Below are 23,471 nucleotides of genomic sequence, written 5' to 3'. Positions count from 1 at the left end.
TGGTTACGCAGGACAGGCAAGACTGGACTCTGCTGTAAACACGGCGCCTGAGGTCACCAGTACCGCACTGCGTGCATGAACCTTCTTAGGAAGGTGAACTTACGCTAAATGTCATGAGTACGGTTAAAAACAAGGTTCACGGGACATTCTCCCAGGGGCCACCATTAACGTCACTGAGTGTGGAACCGTTGAGATGTTGGTCTGTGTCACTAATGCCATCTTAAGGAATCTACCTCACTACTCTTCACCAGGAGGCAGTCCTGTGATAACAGGGGAGCCCGAAGCTGACCGACTCTTTGTAGGTAACTGGTGGCTTAAGAGAAAATACACAGGATCATGGAGCAAACTGAAAGGGCGCACAAAGAAGCAGACAGACAGATCCTGATACGGAGCATCCTTCAGGACACTGGTCCAGTTCCTTCAACAAGAACATGGCATGAAAAAGAGGCAGGCAGGGGAAGGATTGCTCCAAAGTAGGGAGACATAAGAGCAATGTACGGATCTCGACTGGATCCCTATTGACCCCACATAATTGTTAAAAGACATTTGAGAATGCTTGGGGAAGGTATTGATATTTGCTGGGTAGTAAATATCAGCGAATTATTATTCTTTTAGATGTAAAAATGGCAGTACAGTTAGGTATAAAATGCCCATGTTTTTAAATGCTTACAAAATACACAGGACTCATTTTTGCAGTTTGCTTCAAAATACGACATGCCTTTTAACCCCAAAAACTAGAAAGAAAAAGAAAAAAGGACGCAATACTTGGAGCAAGTATAGCAAGCCCTGATGACGTTGTGTTTGGGCCGTGTATGTGTGTAGCGCCTTGTATAATTCCCCGTACTTTTGCGCGTATTTGAAACCTTCCGATGCAAGGCCACACATGGGCGTTGGGAGCAGCCCCTGACGCGGACGAGCTTGACTTCACCTTTGCAGGAACCCCTTATGACCGCCTCGAGGGCTGGGCACTGAAGGGGGCGCTCGGCTTAGGGGCGCCTGCGTCTCTGTGCTGTTCTTCTCTGCACCGAAGGGAATCGCCGGTTCTCTGATCCGTGGTGTTTCCATCTGTCTTAGCGCACGGTGGTGCCTGCCCTAGGGAAGAGGAGGTGATATGTGGGCGTGGTTGTTTTCAGAAATGCCGCTTGAATCTTACTGTGCAGGAAGCTGTGACTGTACCGTGATGACTTCCTCGGGATCACACCAAAACCATGGTCCCGGTGTTTCATTGTAGGATCACCTTTTCAGAGAAATCAAAACGAAGGCATGAACTAATGGACACTTGCAGATAATCAGTTGCATATTTGATCACAGGTCCACAGATGCTGAGAAGGACCAAGCAGCTATTGGAAACCAGGTTGATCAGGATTTGCTTCCAGACCAGTGGGGCTGCTTCTCCCTCGGGTGGGCGACACCGACGGTTAGACCCGCGCTCAGGGCCATCCAGTGGTCCGCGTGCTTTGCCTCTTGAGAGGAGCTTGTCACCTTGTCTGTGACAGTTCTTGTTGTCCGGGCTTGGTGGGATCCATGAGAGAAGAAGGAGGCTGTGTGCCTGCCTCGGGCCTGATGCGAGAGCTCAGAGCGTCATCACCAGCATTTTCTAGGGGACTCTCCACTTCTTTCTGGACGCAGGCTGCATTTCTGCCTCAGTGAGATTTTAAATAGGGTTCTGTATTAAACCTTGACTATTTTGGTCTTCTGAGAAAAGAATTTTTTTTAATAAAAATTCAGTGATCTGAAAAAATGTGCACAGTTCTGAGAAATATCATTTTTGGAAATATTTGAAAAAGCAAAGTAAGTGTCCATAGTTTGACAGTTGATTCCCCCATAGACCATATAATTATTATGAAGCTTCAGAAATACAGAGTTCACTTCTGTTTGCAGTTCTTTTTTTCTTCTGTGGGGTTAATTCGGGGAAAGGCAAAATGAAGGACACATGTTAGAATCCTGTGAGATGAAAAAATGAAAGATACTTCATCTTCACGGATACGGTTCAACAGTTACAAAACAGCTGTAATGAGCTGGTCTCGTCCTGTTTGTAAAGTGCTGATCTTCTTCAGGAGTACATTCAGTCCCTTACACTTTTTGTGAAAACATTTTTGAGCAGTATTATTCCAGCACCCCTGTGGTTTCTGCCACATCCTCATCTTTTTGCCTGAAAAATGTTGCTTCATTTTTCCTCACCCCTCTTCCCAGGGATTAATTTTGTTTCAGAGTAAGGCTTATTCTACACAGCTTTTATCTCAGTTTCTTTTATGTTCTTAGCACATTTTAGCTAACGCTTGTATCTCTTTAATGGGGAGAAGTTGCTTCATGAATCAATAACTGTTATTACCTCTAATTAAGACATTTTGTTCTTTCCCTGGATTGTAATAAAACTGAGTCAGTTTCAGAATTCCTTGTTACTTTTCCACTCTTTACATGAAGCACACTTTGTCCTTCTGGACTGGTCGGTTGCCACTGTGTGGAAGTACAGCTCGTGATAAATACGTATTTAATAAAATATTTCTGATATTGGGAGCTGCAAACTGCTGTTTTTGTTGACTCAGGAACCTTCTGGTGAAAAGATATGTTTCATTTATTTATCAAATTATTTTTTTCCTGTTTGTTCCCTTTGTTCATTCTTTGTTTTCCTTTCTTTTTCTTTTTAAGTTGGTTTATTTTTTGATGCATGCGGGCTTCCTCTGGTTGCGGAGTGGGGGCTGCCCTTCGTTCTGCTGCACAGGCGTCTCATGGCGGTGGCTTCTCACTGCAGAGCACAGGCTCTGGGCGCACAGCCTGTGGTAGCTGTGGTACACGGTGGCATGCGGAATCCTCCCACACCAGGGATCGCACCATGTCCCCTGCATTGGCAGGTGGATTATTATCCACGGCAAAGTCCTAAAAGATATGTTTCGTTTAGTACCCTTTTCATGTAGAACACAGAAGCCTGTTTCTCAGATGACTCGTAGAATTGCTTCACAATGAATACCGCAGTGTCGTCTTTCGTGCATTTTGAGATTCCAGGCCCACACAAGCCAGTGTTAGTTCCCATTTGGATTTAGGTAAACATGAGGAGTCTCAGGAAGGACTTTTCGACAAGAGATACTTCTGTGAGAGAAGCTGACTAATGCAGGAACACAAGCCTCGAGCCCTGCCTGCGAGTTCTCAGAGCTGCCCTTTGCCGTCAGCCCTCCAGCCCTGTGTCTGTGCTCGTCCTTGTCCGTGGTCTGTCAGGGCAGGGAGCACACAGAGCCTGTCTCTTTGCTGGCTGGTGCTGCAGCTGCCTGGGCGCATCCACTCTTGACCTCCAGGCACTGTTACGTCAGATAACTTTCAGTCTCTTTCTCGACCTGTTTTCCATTAGCCCACAGGTGAGTTCTCTGGGCCTTAGAAGTACTAACGTAAGCCATAAGCTTGCACTTAACTTACCTTTGTACTTGTGTCTGTCACACATCACACTGAGACTCCTAACATCAGCCCGGTTACCCCAGGCCTCCTTTCCTCTCCCTTTTCTTATCTCTTGAAATCTTTTGCTCTGGTTGCTTCTCTTTAGACACTTGTCTAGTTGGCCTCTGACTCTTCTTCTCGCGTCTTCTGTTGTAAATTCAACCATGATTTGAGCTGTTCATGCATCACAGGTTGAATACACGTCACTCTCTGATGCCAGCTTCTTCCTGCTTCCTGAGTGTGGCAGCTGCTTGGCGTCACCTGAAGACCTGGCTGTCTTAACCTTAGAAACTTACAAACATTGACTGGTTTCCCTTGCCCACCTGCTACTCAAAGCAGCAGTCTCACTGAAGTTGGGTTCTAGTGGTTTTCAGTCCTTTAAGCTGCATCATGGAGATGTCCGTGGGGACCAGAAATCTGCTTCTCCCTTCCCCCAGAGCCTAGAGTCTAGAGGGTGTGTGTGTGTGTGTATGTGTGTGTGTGCTCGTGCACAGCATATGTGTAGTCATGTGCAATACAGCGAATGCCTTACAGGCAAACCTTCAAGTTGTGAACTTTCAGAGATGCGAATGTGCACTGGCCGCCCAGTCACACAAAGCGGTTCACATGTCAGGTGTGCAGTCGTGTGCGTGCACCGTCTGCAAGTGGCTGTGCTTGTGTGTACTTTACTGTATAGAATGCAGTAGTCCGTTATCTTTATTTCAAGTCCAGAATGTCTAGAAGCAAGTGTGAAAGCAGCGGCAATGGGGCTGGTACTGCTGTACTTTTTCAGGTACCATAAGATTAAAAATATTTTCTGTATTTGTATTTGTTTTTATGTATTATTTGTGTGAAAAGTATTATAAACCTATTACAGTACAGTACTGTATAGCTGATTATGTTATTTGGGTACCTTGGCTGACTGTTGGACTTACGAGCAAATTGAACTTATGAATGCACTCCTGGAATGGAACTCATTCATATGTAGGGGATGTGGTGTATATTCCTCCAAAAATTATAATGTTATTGACATATTTATAGACAGGTCATAAAGCAGTGGTGTGGTTAACTTTTCTGAAGAAGGCTGCTAAGAGCAGTTATGCGCATCCGTTTTCATTTCTTTTGGGTGTGTACAGAGCTGTGAGATTGCTGGGTCAGAAGGCTGGTGTAGGTTTAATTTTGTTGGAAGCTTCCAAGGCAGCTGTACCATTTGAACAATTGAGCACCAAATGTTTGGCATGCACACACACACCCAGACATACACACATGCATACACACACATGCACATACACGAACACACAATGCACCCAGATGTACACACACATGCACACCCAGGCGTACACATATATGCACACACGTGCACCCAGATGTGCACAAACGTGCACACACATGCACACAAATGCACCGATGCACACACACATGCACACAGACACAGACACACACATGCACACACGGGCATCCAGACACACACACACACATGCACCCAGACATACACACAGGTGCACCCATACACGTGCACTCAACTGTACACACACATGCACATACATGCACACAGATGTGCATACAGACATACATGCACATGAGCACACAGAATATATAGACATGCACACACATACACCCCCCCCACACACATGTGCACACAGATGCAGACATTTGCACCCAGACACACACACACGCACCCAGATGCACACACACATGCACACACGTGAACCCATGTGTACACATGTGCACAGAGACGTACACACATGCACACAAATGTCCACACACATGCATCCAGGCGCACGCACACACATGCACACAGGTGTACACACTGACGCACACAGATGTACACACATGTATACACACAAATATACACATATGGGGATATATGTGCACACACATACACACGTGCACACACAGCACATGCACAGATGTGCACACAGATATAAACACATGTTCACACACATGCACACACATGTGCACACAACCTATAGTTAGGGTGACAAATGATACATCAAAGATGATACACGATATGGAACATGCAGCAGGAGGTGGAGGCTCCAGAAGACCTGCACAGTTTATTGGCGAGGAGCTCAGATGCTGGAGTGAGGCAGCTATGGTGTCCAACCTGGTTTCAGCTCCTGCAGCCGCAAGATCTGGGAAGAGCGCCCACCTCCAACTCCAGTTTCCTTGCCTGTAGAGCTGGGACAATAATTGTGTTTTTCTGTAAGACTCTAGAGAGGATTGCATGAGGAATTTGATATCCAAGTTAGGTTCATTGAGTGTTTGCTTTCATCATTAATCTCAGTATCTTATAGTTGGAAATAATAGATGCAGCAGAGGTGTGGTCATTGTCGTTTCCCTTATCCACTCAATCTGAACAGCAGACAAGAGGAGAGCTCTGATTCTGAGAAGCCTGCAGAATTAAGGAGAACACCCCTCACATGTGGGCAAGAAACATCACGGATGGTTTTGAAGCATCTGTGGGGCTAGAGGGACTCTGGAGGCCCAAGCCCTTTAGAAAGTGTTGTGAGAAAAACCAGTCGAAAATCTCAGTGTGGACACCTGATGACTGTGCTAGTGGCTTGCTCCCTTCATGACTTGGTTTCCTCAGTAGCATGTAAAATGTTAACCATTTCACATACACACACCCTGGCCAGCTGTGGTTGATGTGAGAGCTGTGAAGGGTTTTGCAGACAGAGATACATGGTACAGGTGTCATGGCTACTCTAGCCCTGTGGTTCTCAGAGTGGGGTCTCCCCCGGGAACTGTTAGAAATGCATATTCTCAAGTTGTCTTTGGGTCTCACCCCAGTAGCTACATGAGAAATCTTAGAGTTAAGTAAACATATTCATTACAAATAAATGCATCTTTGGGCCAGGAGGAAAAGGCAGATATTTTACTTCTCCACTTTAGTTCAGAATATGTAAAATACCTATGTGTAGACTTTATCGCGACACCACTGGTTCAGTTCAGTCGTTCAGTCGTGTCTGACTCTTTGCAACCTCATGGACTGCAGCACGCCAGGCTTCCCTGTCCCATCACCAATTCCCAGAGCTTGCTCAAACTCAGGTCCATCGAGTCGGTGATGGCATCCAACCATCTCATCCTCTGTTGACCCCTTCTCCTCCTGCTTTCAATCTTTCCCAGCATCAGGGTCTTTTCCAGTGAGTCAGTTCTTCACATCAGGTGGCCAAAGTATTGCAGTTTCAGCTTCAGCATCAGTCTTTCCACTGTTTAGCCAATGACAGAATCACTTGGAAAGTCTAAATGTGAAGGACTCATTGGTTCATTAAAGTTGATTTTTTTGGAGAAAAGGAATCAAATTTGAGGTCTTTCTCCTGCATTATGGCACTTGTCTTAATTATCAGTGGAGTTTAGATAATACTTGTTGGCACATTTTGTTGCTTAATAATTAGAATTGTTCTCCCACCCTGGGAACCAGAGTTTATCCCTAAAATGAAGCATTCAGTGGTGACTCCACACATATATCTTTTAATATAGCAATACAGTTAGATAGGAATGTATGTTTTTACTTTTCATTTCATCAACTGCTTGGAGAAAATTCTAAATGTTTGAATTGTTCCAACTCCAAGCTGATTGGTAGGAAGCAAAGTATAGGCATTTCTCTCTCAAGTTTATGGACAAGGGCAATACAACAGATTTCCCACTCAGTTTGGGACTTCCAGAGAAGGTTGAAATAGAAAACCGTTTACTTAAAATTAATCCACACACATGAGCATACATTTAAAACTGCTCACAGGGTTTTGTGGAGGCTCATGGCAGAAAATAGAAAGTATGATGTAAATTCGTGAAGATGCCAGACTGTCTCAAAGGGGAAAGAGAGAAGCACGTTTCACGACGTCACTTCCATGGCTTAGGCGGTGTGCCGGCTGCCCCGGGTGCGGCTCTGGTGCTTAATCAGCTGGGGAACGTGCTTCCGCTTGCACGATTCCTTGCAGATTATTCGCATCTGCAGCACAGCATCTGCGCATTCTGTCTTCCAGGCCTACGTGTACGAAACCAGCTCCAGCACTTTCTCCCGCAGACTTGCAGGACACACCAGCACGGTCACCGCCGTGGCCTTTAGCCCGGTTGCTGCTCAGGTACGGTTTCCTCTGTTTCATACGAGTCTCGCCTCATAGCTGTTGTATCTGTCAGACGGTGTTTGGGTAGAATTTTAGAATTTTATCATATTCAAGTTTACATGCTAGTTCTCACTGAGTGAAGGGAGATGAACTTTGAAAATCGACCTTTACTGGGGAGGAAGAGAAATGGAGTATTTTTCATTTTACAATGAAAGTATTTGTCATTCTGTGCCAATGGACATTTGCTCCAACGGAAATGTAGAAAGATAAGGAGATCTTCGTGGACAGGAAGATGGAAGGAGGAAAGCAAGTGCAGTGCAAGTAAGGAATGGATTTCACAATTCCCCAGCAAAGAATTTGGAGGGAGAAGGAGAGCCACAAAATTTATAGAATCTTAATTAGGAGAAAGGATTAAGATAAAGTAACGTCTGTTGCAGATCAACCCAGAAAGGTGAGTGATCTTGTTATTACAATACAGAGGGAGATCAGAATTCCCAAGTACTTAGTTTTCATTAGTGTTTAATAATGCTTACATCTTTTGCTCCAGATCTCCCTGTTTGTGTCTCTGGTTGTCTGGTCAACACTGGCTGCTCCGTGGTGGCCCTGGTGCTGGTCAGGCCCAAGACCGTGCTGGACTTGGGGGGGGGCAGCTGGCGGGCTCCGCAGACATGCTGGCCGTGTTCCCGCAGTCCAGACCTCGTTTAAGGGTGCATTCACGAGGATTAGCAAAGTGGGCGCTAGCCTCTGCATCTCCTGGTCAGAAAGGAGACGAGGACTCCCGGGGTGGTGCCAGCTTTGTTCCAGGGACGCTGCATAGCTTTGGGGGAAGTCAGGAGGCAGATCCCATGGCTAGCTGTTTTCTTTGTAAATTAATTTTAATTGAGAGAGATATTATTCCCTTTCAAAAATTACAGTTTTGAGTCCCTTGGAATAAGCTGCTAGATATGGTCCCAGAGTAGACTTTTTCATTATTGATGTTGCTCAGGTGTCACGGTAAGACTTGTGAGTCTTTTGGAAGAAGCTTATACTTGCACTGATGAAATGATTCCAACAGTGTGTGTGGCTCAGAGAAAGGGCTCCGACAGTGACGGGGGTCCTACCAGCTCACGGGCAGCGGGGCCTCCACAGGGCGGCTGAGACCTGAGGGGCTGTGAGCACGCTGCCCCCTACGGTCCTGCCAGGACACGCAGCTGAGCCGGGTGGCCAGGTCCAGTGTGGTCCGGAGGGCGGGTGGTCAGCTTTAGGTCTATAGAAGGTGGTGTGTTTGTCTTAAGGTACTGTGTTGAGCTGGAGACGAACTTCACAGTTAATCTATCCCGGCTGCGATGGCAGCCAAGCGAGACTGTGATTTCTAGCAAAACGATGCAGGGTATTCAAACCAGCGATCAAAAGGAGACAGGAGAGTGAGCGTGCAGGCTGCAGGGAGCGGGTCTGCGGCCCCACAGGGAGGAAGGTGAGGAAACGTGCAAGGGGGCCACAGAGGAGAGCTGCTGCACGTGAAGACAGGTGGGGGATGTTTGTTGGAATGCACAGCAGTCACAAACACAACTTTACTTCATGTCTTCAAAGGTACCTTACACTGATACCACAGCATCCATTTTACCTGATGTCAGTTATAAAATAATTAATGAAATACAGCACAGATGAAAGGTAACACAAAAGCCCTTTCTTACTGACAGTGGATATTTAGGGTATTAAGTAGGTATTTATTTTCCGTTTTCCGTTTCTGTGCCATGTGGGGTTTATTATGGAAAATCCTGCTTTGCTATTTCCACCTTTACTGGGCTGCATTTAACGATGTCACTAGCATCACCTAAGAAATAGAGTAGGAGCACGAGAGACCTCAGGCTGTTTATGTGAAGAGACAAGACGCAGGTGGAGTCCAGCTCCAGGCATGGCTGAGACCCGGCGGAGGAAGAACCAGGAGCAGTTATGGGATGTACGCGCGGGGCCGTGACCTCTGTCCTCCCTGCCTCGGGCCAGCTGGCATCTGGGGAAGCGGGGAGTAAAGGGATGGAAGTCTGGAAAATTCTTATTTTGCTTTAAGATAGCGATACTTGCATAATGGACACTTGAACTGTTCTTGATGTTACCGTGTTGATGTGTATCTCCGTGTACACAGCATTTCCTGTAACTAGGTTTACCAGGAGCAGTGCTGCTGAGCAAAGTAGTGAAACTTTGAAAGGATTCTGGTAAATACAGACAGCGTTTTCCAAAGTGCTGCTGGTTTCCCCACCAGCATCAGTTGTTAACACTTTGATTATCCTGTTAACTTCATTATCAAGAAATAGTGTCCCATTATTTTGATTTGAATTTCTTTGAATATTAGGCTACCCATTCTTTCATATGCTATCACATATTCAGGTTTTTTTCTTCTCATTTGTAAATTGCTTGTTTTTGTCCTTCATATCTTTGTCTTTTTGCTTACTTATTGTTCCGGCTTTTAATTTAAAAATGACTGTGATAATATGTGTGCTGGCTCCCCCGGAATGCGGCTCCAACTTACCATAGATTAGAAAGTGTTTATTCAGTGATTACAGTTAAATATAGAGATAAGTACATACGCCTGCACTGTTAATAGACTTTCAAAAATTTAGGAATAATCAGAAGATAAGTGGTATTTAAGGTGTTTGTAAATGTTTTAAGGACTTTGTTATACTAAAGTATCTGATTCTAATTTGAAATGTGAACTGACTTTTGACTTGTGACTTTTTAGCTGAGAAAAATAAGAAAATTTCACTAAGTTTTTGAGCAGCATTTTCAAGAAGACTTGAGAGTCATCATCATAACAAACTGTGGAAAATTCTTTGAGATGGGAATACCAAACCACCTTACCTGCCTTCTGAGAAACCTGTATGCAGGTCAAGAAGCAACAGTTAGAACTGGATACGGAACAACAGACTGGTTCCAAATAGGGAAAGGAATACATCAAGGCTATATATTGTCATCCTGCTTATTTAACTCATATGCAGAGTTAACATGAGAAATGCTGGTCTGGATAAAGCACAAGCTGGAATCAAGATTGCGGGAAGAAATATCGATAATCTCAGACATGCCAATGACAGCACCCTTATGGCAGAAAGCAAAGAAGAACTAAAGAGCCTCTTGAGGAAAGTGAAAGAGGAGAGTCAAAAAGTTGACTTAAAATTCAACATTCAGAAAACTAAGATCACGGCATCCAGTCCCATCACTTCATGGCAAACAGATGGGAAAACAGTGGAAACAGTGACAGACTTTATTTAGGGGGCTCGAAAATCACTGCAGATGGTGCTGCAGCCATGAAATTAAAAGACGTTTGCTCCTTGGAAGAAAAGCTATGAGCAACCTAGACAGCATATTAAAAAGCAGAGACATTCTTTGCCAACAAAGGTCCATCTAGTCAAAGCTATGGTTTTTCCAGTAGTCATGTGTGGATGTGAGAATTGGACTATAAAGAAAGCTGAGTGCTGAAGAATTGATGCTTTTGAACTGTGGTGCTGGTGAAGACTCTTGAGAGTCCCTTGGACTGCAAAGAGATCAAACCAGTCCATCCTAAAGGAAATCAACTCTGAATATTCATTGGAAGGACTGATGCTGAAGCTGAAACTCCAATCCTTTGGCCACCTGACGCGAAGAACTGACTCATGTGAAAAGACCCTGATGCTGGCAAAGATTGAAGGCAGGAGGAGAAGGGGATGACAGAGGATGAGATGATATGGATGGCATCACCGACAGGAGTTTGAGTAAACCCCGGGAGTTGATGATGGACAGGGAGGCCTGGTGTGCTGCAGTCCATGAGGTCGTAAAGAGTTGGACATGACTGAGCAACTGAACTGAACTGAGAGTCATCATATTGATACAGTTTAGTTTATTAGATTTTTGAGAATTAAGAACTTGGGAGCATTTTGGTTTTTTATTTTTCTCATTTAAAGAAATGTAATATATTACATTTGAAATGAATCAATAATTTTAAGAGAATTTAAATTATATTAAATCATTGCCTAAGGGATTTCAATCTGTTCATCATGAGTGGAGTCAACACAAATTGAAGGCCACTTTGCATGTGATGGTCAAAATCTACTAGACTTCTACATGTGTAAATAAGATATTGAAAGGCTTAAGGAAACTAGGTCTTACAATTTAAACACTATTAGGTTGGATGAAAATTTACAAATGAAAACGAGCCACAGGTCATTTTCTTCTGCACGAAATCGCCATGGTGCACCGAGACCCCCGTTGCCGTGGTGTCCAGCACCAACCGCCCTGTTTGCGTGGCTGGTCCTTCTGCATCAGTGTCTCTTCTGAGGGACCGAGATTCACCATGTCTGTGCCGGTGGAAGAGGCCTCAGCGTGACGGAGCCTCTGCTCCCCAGCGGGCGCCGGGAAGAGGCTTTGCTGCACGAGCATCCATGGCCCTGGGCAGGGGCATCCTGCCTGCCTCCAGCCTGGATTTACACCCAAGTCACGGGGCCATGGGCTTCCCTAGTGGCTCAGCTGGTAAAGAATCCGCCTGCAATGCAGGAGACCCGGGTTCGATTCCTGGGTTGGGAAGATCCTCTGGAGGAGGGCATGGCAACCCACTCCAGTATTCTTGCCTGGAGAACCCCCATGGACAGAGAAGCCTGGTGGGCTGCAGTCCATGGGGTTGCGAAGAGATGGGACACGGCTGAGTGGCTGAGCACAGCACGGGGCCATGTCCCACACAGACGTGTTTGCATATGTGGGACCCGACAGGAAACAACTGTGTTTTCTCTCAGCTTCACTTTTTGATAAGACTCGAAATCCTAAATGAAGCAGCAAAGCATAAATATTGAACGGCACAGTTCATTCCCCGTCAGCTACCGCAGATCATCAGTTCACAAGGAATGCTGAAATCATCCCGCCCTGTTTCTCCTCAGGAACGTGCACTATTGAGAAGTCCAGTCCTCTCCGTCTCTCAGCCGTCTTGACTTTGTTTTCCTGGAAAAGAGAAAGCAGTCATTTCCGGTCCTCTGTTCTTGTTCCGCGTCCTGAGGATGGGTTTTCCATGGTCTCGGGCCTACCGATTTCCGATTTCCGCGGGCTGGGTGCATTTGCACTTCCGGTCTGTGCACGGCCGCCTTGTTCTCTGCACGCTGCTCCCCCTCGCCGTAATTTGTATGTTGATGGCTCCTGGATCAGCCGGGCCCATTGCTGTCTTGTCTTTGTCAAGCTACCCGTTTACTGATGGAGTTGCAGCCTCACACTGACGTGCGAAGCGAGGTCCTGGTCGGGAGACGGCCCTGAGAATCCAGCGGCCGCCCCGTGTCCTGCGTTTCCAAGCTGGGGCGCCTGTGCGGCTCACGGGGCTGCGGGCTGCCCGGGACTTCGTCCTGCCCGGTACAATCGCATTGTTTCAGAGGGTGGTGCGTGTTTACGCCATTTGTTTCTCAATCTATATCCTTTAGTCTTGTGGTTACAGAAAATATCTTCCAGATTTTTGCAGTCGAATGTCTGTGGCTGGTGCTTGTTTGTGATGTTATAATTTTCATTTTTGGTTGGAGAGTGTTGGGGGGAGGGCATTTGGGGTTCTGAGCTGATTCCATTTTATTCCATTTTTATTTCTGTGCGGACTTCCAGAAGTCGCCATAGAAGTAAAACTATATATTTAGGAAGAGCTTAAGGACAGCTCCTGTGATAATTAATTTTATGTCCTTGTGACTGGTGAGGGAGGCCAGATGCCTGGTGAAGCACTGTTTCTGTGCGTATCTGGGAGGGTCTCCAAGGAGAGGGGCATCTGTGCTGGTGAAGTGAAGGACTACCCTCCCACCATGGTGGCCTCACCCCACTGCCCAGGGCCTGGAACCAGTGGAAGGAAGGGTGAATTCCTCCCTTCGCTTGAATGGGGTGTCCGTCTCCTCCTGCCTTGGACATCAGCCCCCCTGGCCCTCAGGCTGGACAGAGTGACCCCTCCAGCCATCCTGGCTCTCTCAGCCTCCATGGGCCACCTCCTGTAATAAATCTCATTATAGCGTATCCTTATCTGTCCTGCCGGTTCTGTTTCTCTGGAGAACCTAACACATCTCCTCATTCCTAATTGATACTCTAAAGTTCATATGCTCTTGGTACTGAGATAGAAATCTGTGCTGTCCTCCCATGGGATACAAACCTGCCCTGTCCTCCCACAGAGACGGTCTTGTCAGGGTGCTGGGCCGTAGCTCCTGCACCTGGACTTCTTGTTCTGTAGGAAAATGCATTCGAACGGTTCCTCAGGTCACTGTCCCAAAACGTGCACAACTGTCCACTCACAGCCACAGTCACATCCCCGGTCCCTTCCCACTGATGCTGGGAGCCCCAGCAGTGCCAACGTTTCCAGATGCCCCTGGGCTGCAGAGCGGCCAGATCCAAGCCCGCCCATGTGAAACCCTGTTCCAGCCTCTCCCAGTTCCCCTGGTTCCTGCTGTGTCTGGGGGCCAGGAAGGAGCCCAGCGAAATGCCTCATGTCCATGCCGACTGCCTCCCCTCTGCCTGGGCCACTGTGGGCCTTTTTTCAAGATTTGCAGTAAAACCAAGCGTATTCAATATTATTTTGTCATTGGAGCTCCCAGTTTTGAGTGTCCACACTGTATTAACATGCAGACTGTGGCTGAGATGTTTCTCCTGAACTCTCCAAACGGAAATCTGATGACCTTTTTTTTAAAAAAAGCATTTCTCCATTTTCATTTTGCTTCTTAGATGCCACTCTCTAAAGTGGATAGAGGCAATAGGAAGCTGTTAGGACAAGGACCAGCTGGTAAATCTTGTAACCGTGATATTTATCAACTGCTTTTTTAAAAAGTATTGAAGTATAGTTGATTTGGGGCTTCCCTGGTAGCTCAGCTGGTAAAGAATCTGCCTGCAATGCAGGAGACCCTTGTTTGATTCCTGGGTCAAGAAGATCCCCTGGAGAAGGGGATAGGCTACCCACTCCAGTATTCTTGGATTTCCCTTGTGGCTCAGATGGTAAAGAATCCTCCTGCAATGTGGAGGACCTGGGTTCAATCCCTGTGTTGGGAAGATCCCCAGGAGGAGGGAATGGCAACCCACTCCAATATTCTTGCCTGGAGAATCCCCATGGAGAGAGGTGCCTGGTGGGCTAGAGTCCATGGGGTCACAGTCAGACACGACTGAGCGACTGAACTGAACTGAGACTGTAGTACACCAGGCTTCCCTGTCCTTAACTATCTCCAAGAGTTTTCTCAGATTCATATCCATTGAGTCAGTGATGCCATCCAACCATCTCATCCTCTGTCATCCCCTTCTCTGCCCACCTTCAGTTTTCCCCAGCATCAGGGTCTTTTCCAATGAGTCAGTTATTCTCATCAGGTGGCCAAAATATTGGAGCTACAGAATCAGTCCTTCCAATGAATATTCAGGGTTGATTTCCTTTAAGATTGACTGGTTTCATCTCCTTGCAGTCCAAGGGACTCTCAAGAGTCTTCTCCAACACCACAGTTCAAAAGCATCAGTTATTAGTGCTTAGTCTTCTTTATGGTCCAACTATCACATCTATACATGCCTACTGGAAAAACCATAGCTTTGACCATATGGACCTTTGCCTGCAAAGTAATGTCTGTGCTTTTTAATATGCTGTCTAGGTTTGTCGTAGTTTTTTTTCCCAAGGAGCAAGCATCTTTTAATTTCATGGCTGTGGTCACTGTCTGCCATGATTTTGGAGCCCTAGAAAATAAAATCTGTCACTGTTTTCACTTTTCCCCCATCTGTATGTCATGAAGTGATGGGACTGGAGGCCATGATCTTAGTTGATCTTAGTTTTTTGAATGTTGAGTTTCAAGCCAGCTTTTAAACCCTCCTCTTTCATCCTCATCAATAGGCTGTTTAGTTCCTGTTTGCTTCAGTTATACAGATAGATATTTTCATTCTTTTTTAGATTCTTCTCTCATATAGGTGAGCATAGAGTGTTGAGCAGAGAAGGCAATGGCACCCCACTCCAGTACTCTTGCCTGGAAAATCCCATGGGCGGAGGAGCCTGGTGGGGTACAGTCCTCGGGGTCGCTGGGAGTTGGACACAACTGAGCGACTTCACTTTCACTTTTCACTTTCGTGCATTGGAGAAGGAAATGGCAACCCACTCCAGTATTCTTGCCTGGAGAATCCCAGGGATGGGGGAGCCTGGTGGTCTGCCATCTATGGGGTCACACAGAGTCGGACACGACTGAAGCGACTTAGTAGTAGTAGTAGTAGAGTGTTGAGCAGAGTTCCTGTGCAGTACAGCAGGTCCTTGTTGGTTATCTGCCTTACATCAGGTCGTGTGTGTGTTTGTTCATCCCAAGCTCCTGATTTACCCTCCTGCCTCAACTGCTTGTTAAACGCCAGGCTCTGTGCTGGGCACTTGGTTGGCTCCAGGAGGGGATCTAAAGCCCCAGGACAGTGCATGGTGAGAGTGCTGTGTTTCTGTTTTTCTCTGTGAGGACCTTGGGCGCAGACGTCGCGTGCCTTGTGTGATAATCACGGTACAGTACAGCCATTTGAGGTAAACTCAGCTAGGCTGGGGCCTGCCGTCGAGGCCTCGTCACGGCATGCTCACTTTCTGGGCCAGGCGTACCTGTCTCGCCGCCTGAGGAGGAGGGGGCCCCCAGACGGAGCTCCGCCCCCAGGACGTGGCGCGTGCGTGGCGCGCGCCGGGTGCGTGAGGTTGCCCTCCTGGCGGTTCAAACGTCACAGCAGCCTCACAGCGGCCTCGGTGAGAAGTTATCCGTGGTCTCCGTCAAAATAGTTCTCTGCCTTTTCTTCGAACGCAGCAGCATGTTTTGGGGGCAAGAACACCGTGAATGTCTGCTCTGGGTCTGCGCGGACACACCTGCTCTCCGTGGCTTTGAGGGGGTGCCGGGGCTGCTGGCCTGCGGGTGACTTGACCCCTGCCCTCCTCTGGGGCCCCCACGCTGGAGAAAATGGTTGAGGGCCTCACCGCTGTCTCTTAGAATTAACCCGAGGATTTCCAGAAATCAAAACAGGGCTTGGTGAGTGGTGCTGTTGTGTGTTCACCACAAATGCTTCTTTCTTTGTTACGTAACTGATCAAAGGCTTCCTTCTGATACAGAATGGTTCACAGACAAAACCTGAGCCATTGAAGAAGAAACTTGATAATGAAAAGTAAGAATTGGACTTATAAAGTCAGCTGATGAGAAACTGCTGCCTGGTGTACAAAACCCCTTTCTTAGGACGCAGCTTTTTAGCAGCAGGCTGATCCCAGGTGGAGAGAGGGCCTTGGGGTGCTCCCAGCCCCGCTGGCATCCGCGTGGTGGGCAGGTCTGCATCCGAAGCAGCAGGGGTTAGGGAGGAAGGCAGCCCCCACGTGCATACGGGTGCTTGACATCTGGGGGAGGTGTTCTTGGTAGCTGGGACTTTAGGATCCTCTTAAAATATCAACCAAGTCATAGATCAGGGCAGGCAGCATTCTGTCTTACCTGGAATAGAGTCAATTTCCCGAGGTGTTTCTAATTTTGAATGTTGTGGGGAATCAGTATTAACCTTCAGTCTTGTGACTGTTGATTTAGGATAAAACTTCATCTTGTTTTAAAATTTTACCAACCAAAGTTAGCCTCTGCATGTAGCAGTTGGCCTTAAAGTCCAAGCAAAGACACGTAAAATGGAACTAACGTCTCGGCCTGCGTTTCGCTGTCAGTTCTCAGCTGCCAGCAGGCAAGGTATGTCAGTCCAAAAGTAGCAATTCAAGTAACGTGAGGGTCCGTCTCCCAGACCTCGGTCTTCTGGAACTTCACAGGGTACAGTGAACCCAGCTGACACATTGGCTGTAATTTTTCTAACTGTAGTGACTCTCCAGGATCGTGCCTTCCGGCAAAGCAGCGTCCCAGAGAATGGCTCTCTTTTCTGGTTTTTTTTTTTTTTTTTTTTGGGGGGGGGTGTGGTTTTGACAGACTGCTGTCGCTTCCTGTGTCTGACTTTAGTCAGAAAGTACCCAGACCTGCCAGGTTCGAGGTGGGAGTGGGGACTCTGCTGTGACTGGAGAGGCTCCGAGGTTGTCCTTGGGCGTGGACAGCGGTGGACAGCGCGTGTCCTCCCACCTCTCGGGCATCTGGGTGTCCACAGCCTTGGCTCTGAGCAGTGGCCTTGTGCTGCTGACTTAAGCGACCCCAGGTGGATCTGTTCATTTACTGGAACTATTTCAAGAGCTCACAGGATGGCGGCAGTGCCCAAGCTAGGCTAGCACACTGGCCAAAGCCAGGTAACAACAGGCTGGGAGGCAGGGGCCAGAGAACTTCCCAGAAGCTGGGAGAGTCTGGTCAGGGCCTTGCACCAGCCAGGTGGGCTCCAGCTGAGCCCTCGTGCTGCAGTCAGACGGAAGCTCAGGTATGCGGCTGCCTGGACTGCGTCTGACAGCAGTGCCCTTGCTGTGGGTGGTGTACCCTGAGCCAGACAGGCGGCCGCCACCTGCCATGTGGGTGTCGGGCACCTGCTGTGGAGCCCACAGGTTTCACAGGACAGGGGCATGTCACCCCCAAAGGGTGATGCAGTGAGGCTGGAAGGGCCTCCTGGGGCCGAAAGCACAGTCCTCACGAGGGATGCTGCTCTTCGGTCGGGAAGGTTAACTCGTGTCCTGTAGATGCACTTTGGGTGCCCATCTGGCTCTTCTGAGAAGCCCCAGAAATGCTGAGCCTTCATTTTAAAGCTCCCTGCAGCCCTCCTGCTGTCAGGATCAGAAAGTCAAGGCAGCCTGTGAACTTGGGAAATAAGTCATTATTTTCACGGTTTGCATTTTAACTTTTAAAATAAGCGAAAGAATTCTATTTTGATTAACCTTATTCTCTAAAAATTACGTTGGCGGAGAGAAGACTTTTGCTGCCATGTCTGTTTGAACCGTTTCTCCTGTCTCTGTCTCTTGTGAGAAAACAGAGGCTCACAGACTCCTTTTGCCCTTGATTGCAACATTTGGAACGAAATGAAGCTCGGCACTGAGTAGGAAGCACCGTGTGCTTGGAGGTGGACTGAGGGCAGCAGAGGCACTGTCGCAGCAGGGCAGCAACAGCAGAGGCTGTCGAGGCCAGTTTCGTCTGGTTTCGTCAGAAATGCTCGCTCCTGGCAGACCCGGACCACCGCAGCTGCTCGCGCAGGGTTTCACTGTCACTTTTCAACATTTTTCTTTTTTGAAAATTGGCTCCTTTTCCTCTTTGAGTGAGTGATTCTCCACACTGGATGTTCACTCATTGCAGGAGCAGTGAGCCGATTTAGTCAAAGTCTAGTCGAGTGTCGTGGGGGTCCTGGGGGTGCTGGGGGCCAGGAGGTGTGAGACTCTCAGGGCGGAGCCTGCCTTCTGGGGCAGGGTTTCTCAGGGGCCGCCATAGGTCCGTCCTTTCTCCGTCTGCACGCAGCCTCTGAGTGCAGCGTCCTTTTCCTCACCTTGAACCTCTGCGTCTGGGCTTCTGCAGACACCCATCTCCTCTCCTTTAGACCCAGGTTCCATTTCCAGCTCCACGTTACACCTCCAGGTCGGGTGTTCCTTGTTCCCGGGGCCTGCCCGGTGTGTCCTCCCTTGTTTGACCGTCTGACCGCCACCCACTGGCAGCCTGTGTCCTGGATCTCCACCCCCACCTCGTCTACTTGCTGTTTAACATAACCCGTCCCCTCTGCCCCCTGCTGACTTGCAGTAGGTTTTACAGACACTGCTCACCCACCTTCCCCTCCCCTGGTCTTCCATTCTGCAGCAGACCCCACCCCACCCCTGCCCCTCCCTCCCCCACCCCTGCCCCTCAGCCTCTTTAATCACAGCCTTTCTCCCCCTGGACTGTGAGACCCCTGTGCCAAGACATAACAGGAGTGCAGACTCCGGGTTTCCCTGGTGGTGCTGCCATATGCCTGCTGCCCCGAGAGCCAGTGCTCTTCATGTTCAGAAGGGCCCCCAGGGTAGGAGCTCAGGGCCATGAATCCCCTCCTTGCACTGCTTCTTAGTCGCACCCCACTGATTTTTTTCAGTTATTTATTTTAATTGGAGGACAAACAGACATTTCTCCAAAGAAGACATACAGATGATTAATAAACATATGTAAAGATGCTCAACATCACACATTATTAGAGAAATGCAAATCAAAACCACAATGAGTTATTCTGTCACATCGGTCAGAATGGCCATCATCAGAAAGTCTACAAACAATAAACGGTGGGGAGGGTGTGGAGAAAATGGACTCCCCCCTTCATGTTCCTTTAGTCCACAAGACCTCCAAATTTCCTTTTTGGTTTCTTTGCTGGTTCTTCACTGGATCATCTAAAAGTGTGTTCTGCTTGCAAACCCTTGGGACCTTTCCCAAGATCTTTATTGATCTCTAATTTAATTCCACTTGGTTACAAAACATTTTTTGCATGATTTGAATTTAATTAACTTTGTTTCATGTTCTGTGTTCACTTGAAAACAATGTGTAGTCTGGAGCCTTCTATAAGTATGAACTAAGACAAACGGGCAAAAGCATTCTTCAGATTGTCTGTATCCATAATAATGGTCTCCGTGTTCTATCAACACTGAAAGTGGCATTGAAGACTCAATGACCCTGAGTAAGGGACTCTCTCTGAGGCCCCTCCCCTAAGAGACTCTCTTTCCTTGTAATGCTGTCAGCTTTTGCTTTATGTGTTTTGAAGCTCCTGTATCAGGTTTGGGATTGTTATGTCGTTTTGATGGTTAGATCCCTTTACTATTATGAAATGATGTCTTTTTCTTTATTTTCTTTGAAATATACTTGATATTAATATGGCCACTCCAGCTTTTTGATTGGCATAACAATAGTATATCTTCATTTTTTCCTTCAACTTGCTTGGTCTTTATAGTGAAAGTATGTTTCTTATAAGTGATATTCAGCTTTATCTTATCCAATCTGATGTTCTCTGTTGTTTAATTGGTGTATTCAGACCATTTACATTTAATGTGATTGTTGATATGATTATGTTTAAGACTTTCACCTTGTTCATTTGTTTTCCATTTGTCCATATGCTCTTTTTCTTTTCCTGTCTTCTTTTGGCTCAGTTGGATTTTTTTTGTACTTCTGTTTTGTAACTTTTTCTGGATTCTAGCTATAACATGCTGTTTTAGAGATCTGAAGTTGCTTTAAGTTTTGAAGTGTATACTTTAACTTATGCCAGCATGCCTTTAGGTTATATTATCCCACTTTATCTATGAAAACTGAACGTGTTAGTCATTCAATCATGTCCGACTCTTTGTGACTGCATGAACTGTAGCCCACTCGGCTCCTCTGTCCATGGGATTATCCAGGCAAGAATCTTGGAGTGGGTTAACATTCCCTTTTCCAGGGGATCTTCCTGGCCCAGGAATCAAACCTGAGTATCATGCATTGCAGGTGAATTCTTTACTGTCTGTGCTACCAGGGAAGCCTTTTATCTGTAGTAAAAACCCTGTAGATATTTGTGAGTGCATCTCCACTCTCCTCTCCAGGTCTTTAATCTCTGATAATGATGTGCTTCACTTTTCAATATGCTATAAATTCACATTACATTATTAGCCGTTTTGTTCAAACATTATCTCCTAAGCAGGTTTAAACAATAACAGTAAAATCTTAAATATTTGCCATGCAGTTCTTCACTAAACCTCTTGAGACTTGATTTTCTTATCTCTAAAATTAGGTTGTTGAATTATATAATCTCTGTGATTCTAGAACAGCTAAGAGGGTTATTACAATGTTGAATTCTGTGTGCAGGTGCACATGTGTGTATGGTATTTTTAAATATCTTTATTTTATTGTTATTTTTTGCCATGTGGCATGTGGGATCTTGTTCCCTGACCAGGAATTGAACCCATGCCTCCTGCAGTGGAATTGTGGAGTCTTAGCCACTGGACCACCAGGGAATTCCCTGTGTGTTTTTCTTTTGTATGTATGTGGATATATATTCTTTACTTTCTTTACATTATACCCACATATAATTATATACATTATATAGTAAACTGATCTTAATGATTACTGTATGTACTGGATAGGTCACTGAGGAGTATAGGGGTCTGTTGACCAAGGTCTGATACCCAAAGTGTGGCAGAGCCAGTACTGAGCCCATCCTCATCTGGATTCAAACTCAAGAGGCATCAACTCTCAGTTTTGATTTTGCCTCTGATGCCACTTGAGTTTTGTGTCAAGTTGCTGCCAGCCTCCATGTACACTGTGTTAAATAAATGAGTCCCATTTAGAGTTTCTCTTCCTGGCCACATACCCAAACCTAGTTTCATATTTGTAGCCAAAGACAAAATGGTTTGAGTTCAATTTAGAAATTTTCTTTTATTCATTAGATATTAATATGTACTGTGTAATATCATTCAGAAAACGAAGCTCATGGCATCTGGTCCTATCACTTCATGGCAAATAGATGGGGAAACAGTGGAAACAGTGTCAAACTTTATTTTGGGGGGCTCCAAAATCACTGCAGATGGTGACTGCAGCCACGAAATTAAAAGATGCTTACTCCTTGGAAGGAAAGTTATGACCAACCTAGATAGCATATTTAAAAGCAGAGACATTACTTTGCCAACAAAGGTCCGTCTAGTCAAGGCTATGGTTTTTCCGGTGGTCGTGTATGGATATGAGAGTTGGACTGTGAAGAAGGCTGAGCGCTGAAGAACTGATGCTTTTGAACTGTGGTGTTGGAGAAGACTCTTGAGAGTCCCTTGGACTGCAAGGAGATCCAAGCAGTCCATTCTGAAGGAGATCAGCCCTGGGATTTCTTTGGAAGGAATGATGCTAAAGCTGAAACTCCAGTACTTTGGCCACCTCATGTGAAGAGTTGACTCACTGGAAAAGACTCTGATGCTGGGAGGGATTGGGGGCAGGAGGAGAAGGGGACGACAGAGGATGAGATGGCTGGATGGCATCACTGACTCAATGGACGTGAGTCTGGGTGAACTCCGGGAGTTTGTGATGGACAGGGAGGCCTGGCGTGCTGTGATTCATGGGGTCGCAAAGAGTCGGACACGACTGAGTGACTGAACTGAACTGAACTGAACTGGATATCACTATTCTAAGTACATGATAAGAAATGCTGGGCTGGAAGAAGCACAAGCTGGAATCAAGATTGCCGGGAGAAATAATCTCAGATATGCAGATGACGCCATCCTTATGGCAGAAAGTGAAGAGGAACTAAAAAGCCTCTTGATGAAACTGAAAGAGGAGAGTGAAAAAGTTGGCTTAAAGCTCAACATTCAGAAAACTAAGATCATGGCATCTGGTCCCATCACTTCATGGGAAATCGATGGGGAAACAGTGGAAACAGTGGCTGATTTTATTTTGGGGGGCTCCAGAATCACTGCAGATGGTGATTGCAGCCATGAAATTAAAATATGCTTACTCCTTGGAAGAAAAGTTATGACCAACCTAGACAGCATATTCAAAAGCAGAGACGTTACTTTGCCAACAAAGGTCCGTCTAGTCAAGGCTATGGTTTTTCCGGTGGTCATGTATGGATGTGAGAATTGGACTGTGAAGAAAGCTGAGAGCCAAAGAATTGATGCTTTTGAACTGTGGTGTTGGAGAAGACTCTTGAGAGCCCCTTTGACTGCAAGGAGATCTAACTAATCCATCCTAAAGGAGATGAGTCCTAGGTGTTCATTGGAAGGACTGATGCTAAAGCTGAAACTCCCAATAGTTTGGCCACCTGATGTGAAGAACTGACTCATTGGAAAAGACCCTGATGTTGGGAGGAATTGGGGGCAGGAGGAGAAGGGGACAACAGAGGATGAGATGGCTGGATGGCATCACCGACTTGATGGACATCAGTTTGAGTAAACTCCAGGAGTTGGTGATGGACAGGGAGGCCTGGTGTGCTGTGATTCACGGGGTCACAAAGAGTCAGACACGACTGAGCGACTGAACTGAACTGAACTGAAGTGATATTTACTAATAAATATTTGTTTGATCATCACATCCTGGAGAAGTGGGTACTTGATTATCCTCATATTACAGATGGGGAAACTGGGGCATGAAGAAGTTAGCATACTTGAACAAACCCATGTGGTTGGCGAGTAGTTATGCTAAGGTTTGTTTTGCGTTGAGCTGACTT

At 46.5% G+C, this 23,471-nt stretch overlaps 1 protein-coding gene across 7 annotated transcripts in view; it reads left to right on the top strand.

Annotated features, from left to right (window-relative positions):
* The window catches only part of WDR27 (WD repeat domain 27), a 148,438-nt gene that overhangs the window by 64,590 nt on the left and 60,377 nt on the right, over positions 1–23,471 (top strand). For all 7 annotated transcript variants that reach the window (XM_070377073.1, XM_070377069.1, XM_070377068.1 and 4 more), the window contains one exon: positions 7,392–7,490. In XM_070377073.1, coding sequence (XP_070233174.1) covers positions 7,392–7,490 — 99 coding nt within the window. The remainder of the gene's footprint in view (positions 1–7,391; positions 7,491–23,471) is intronic.

Source organism: Bos mutus, chromosome 9 (genome assembly GCF_027580195.1).
Source record: "Bos mutus isolate GX-2022 chromosome 9, NWIPB_WYAK_1.1, whole genome shotgun sequence".
Classification (NCBI taxonomy): Eukaryota; Metazoa; Chordata; class Mammalia; order Artiodactyla; family Bovidae; genus Bos; species Bos mutus.
Note: the sequence above shows the minus strand (reverse complement) of the source record. Positions and strands in the feature narration are given on the sequence as shown.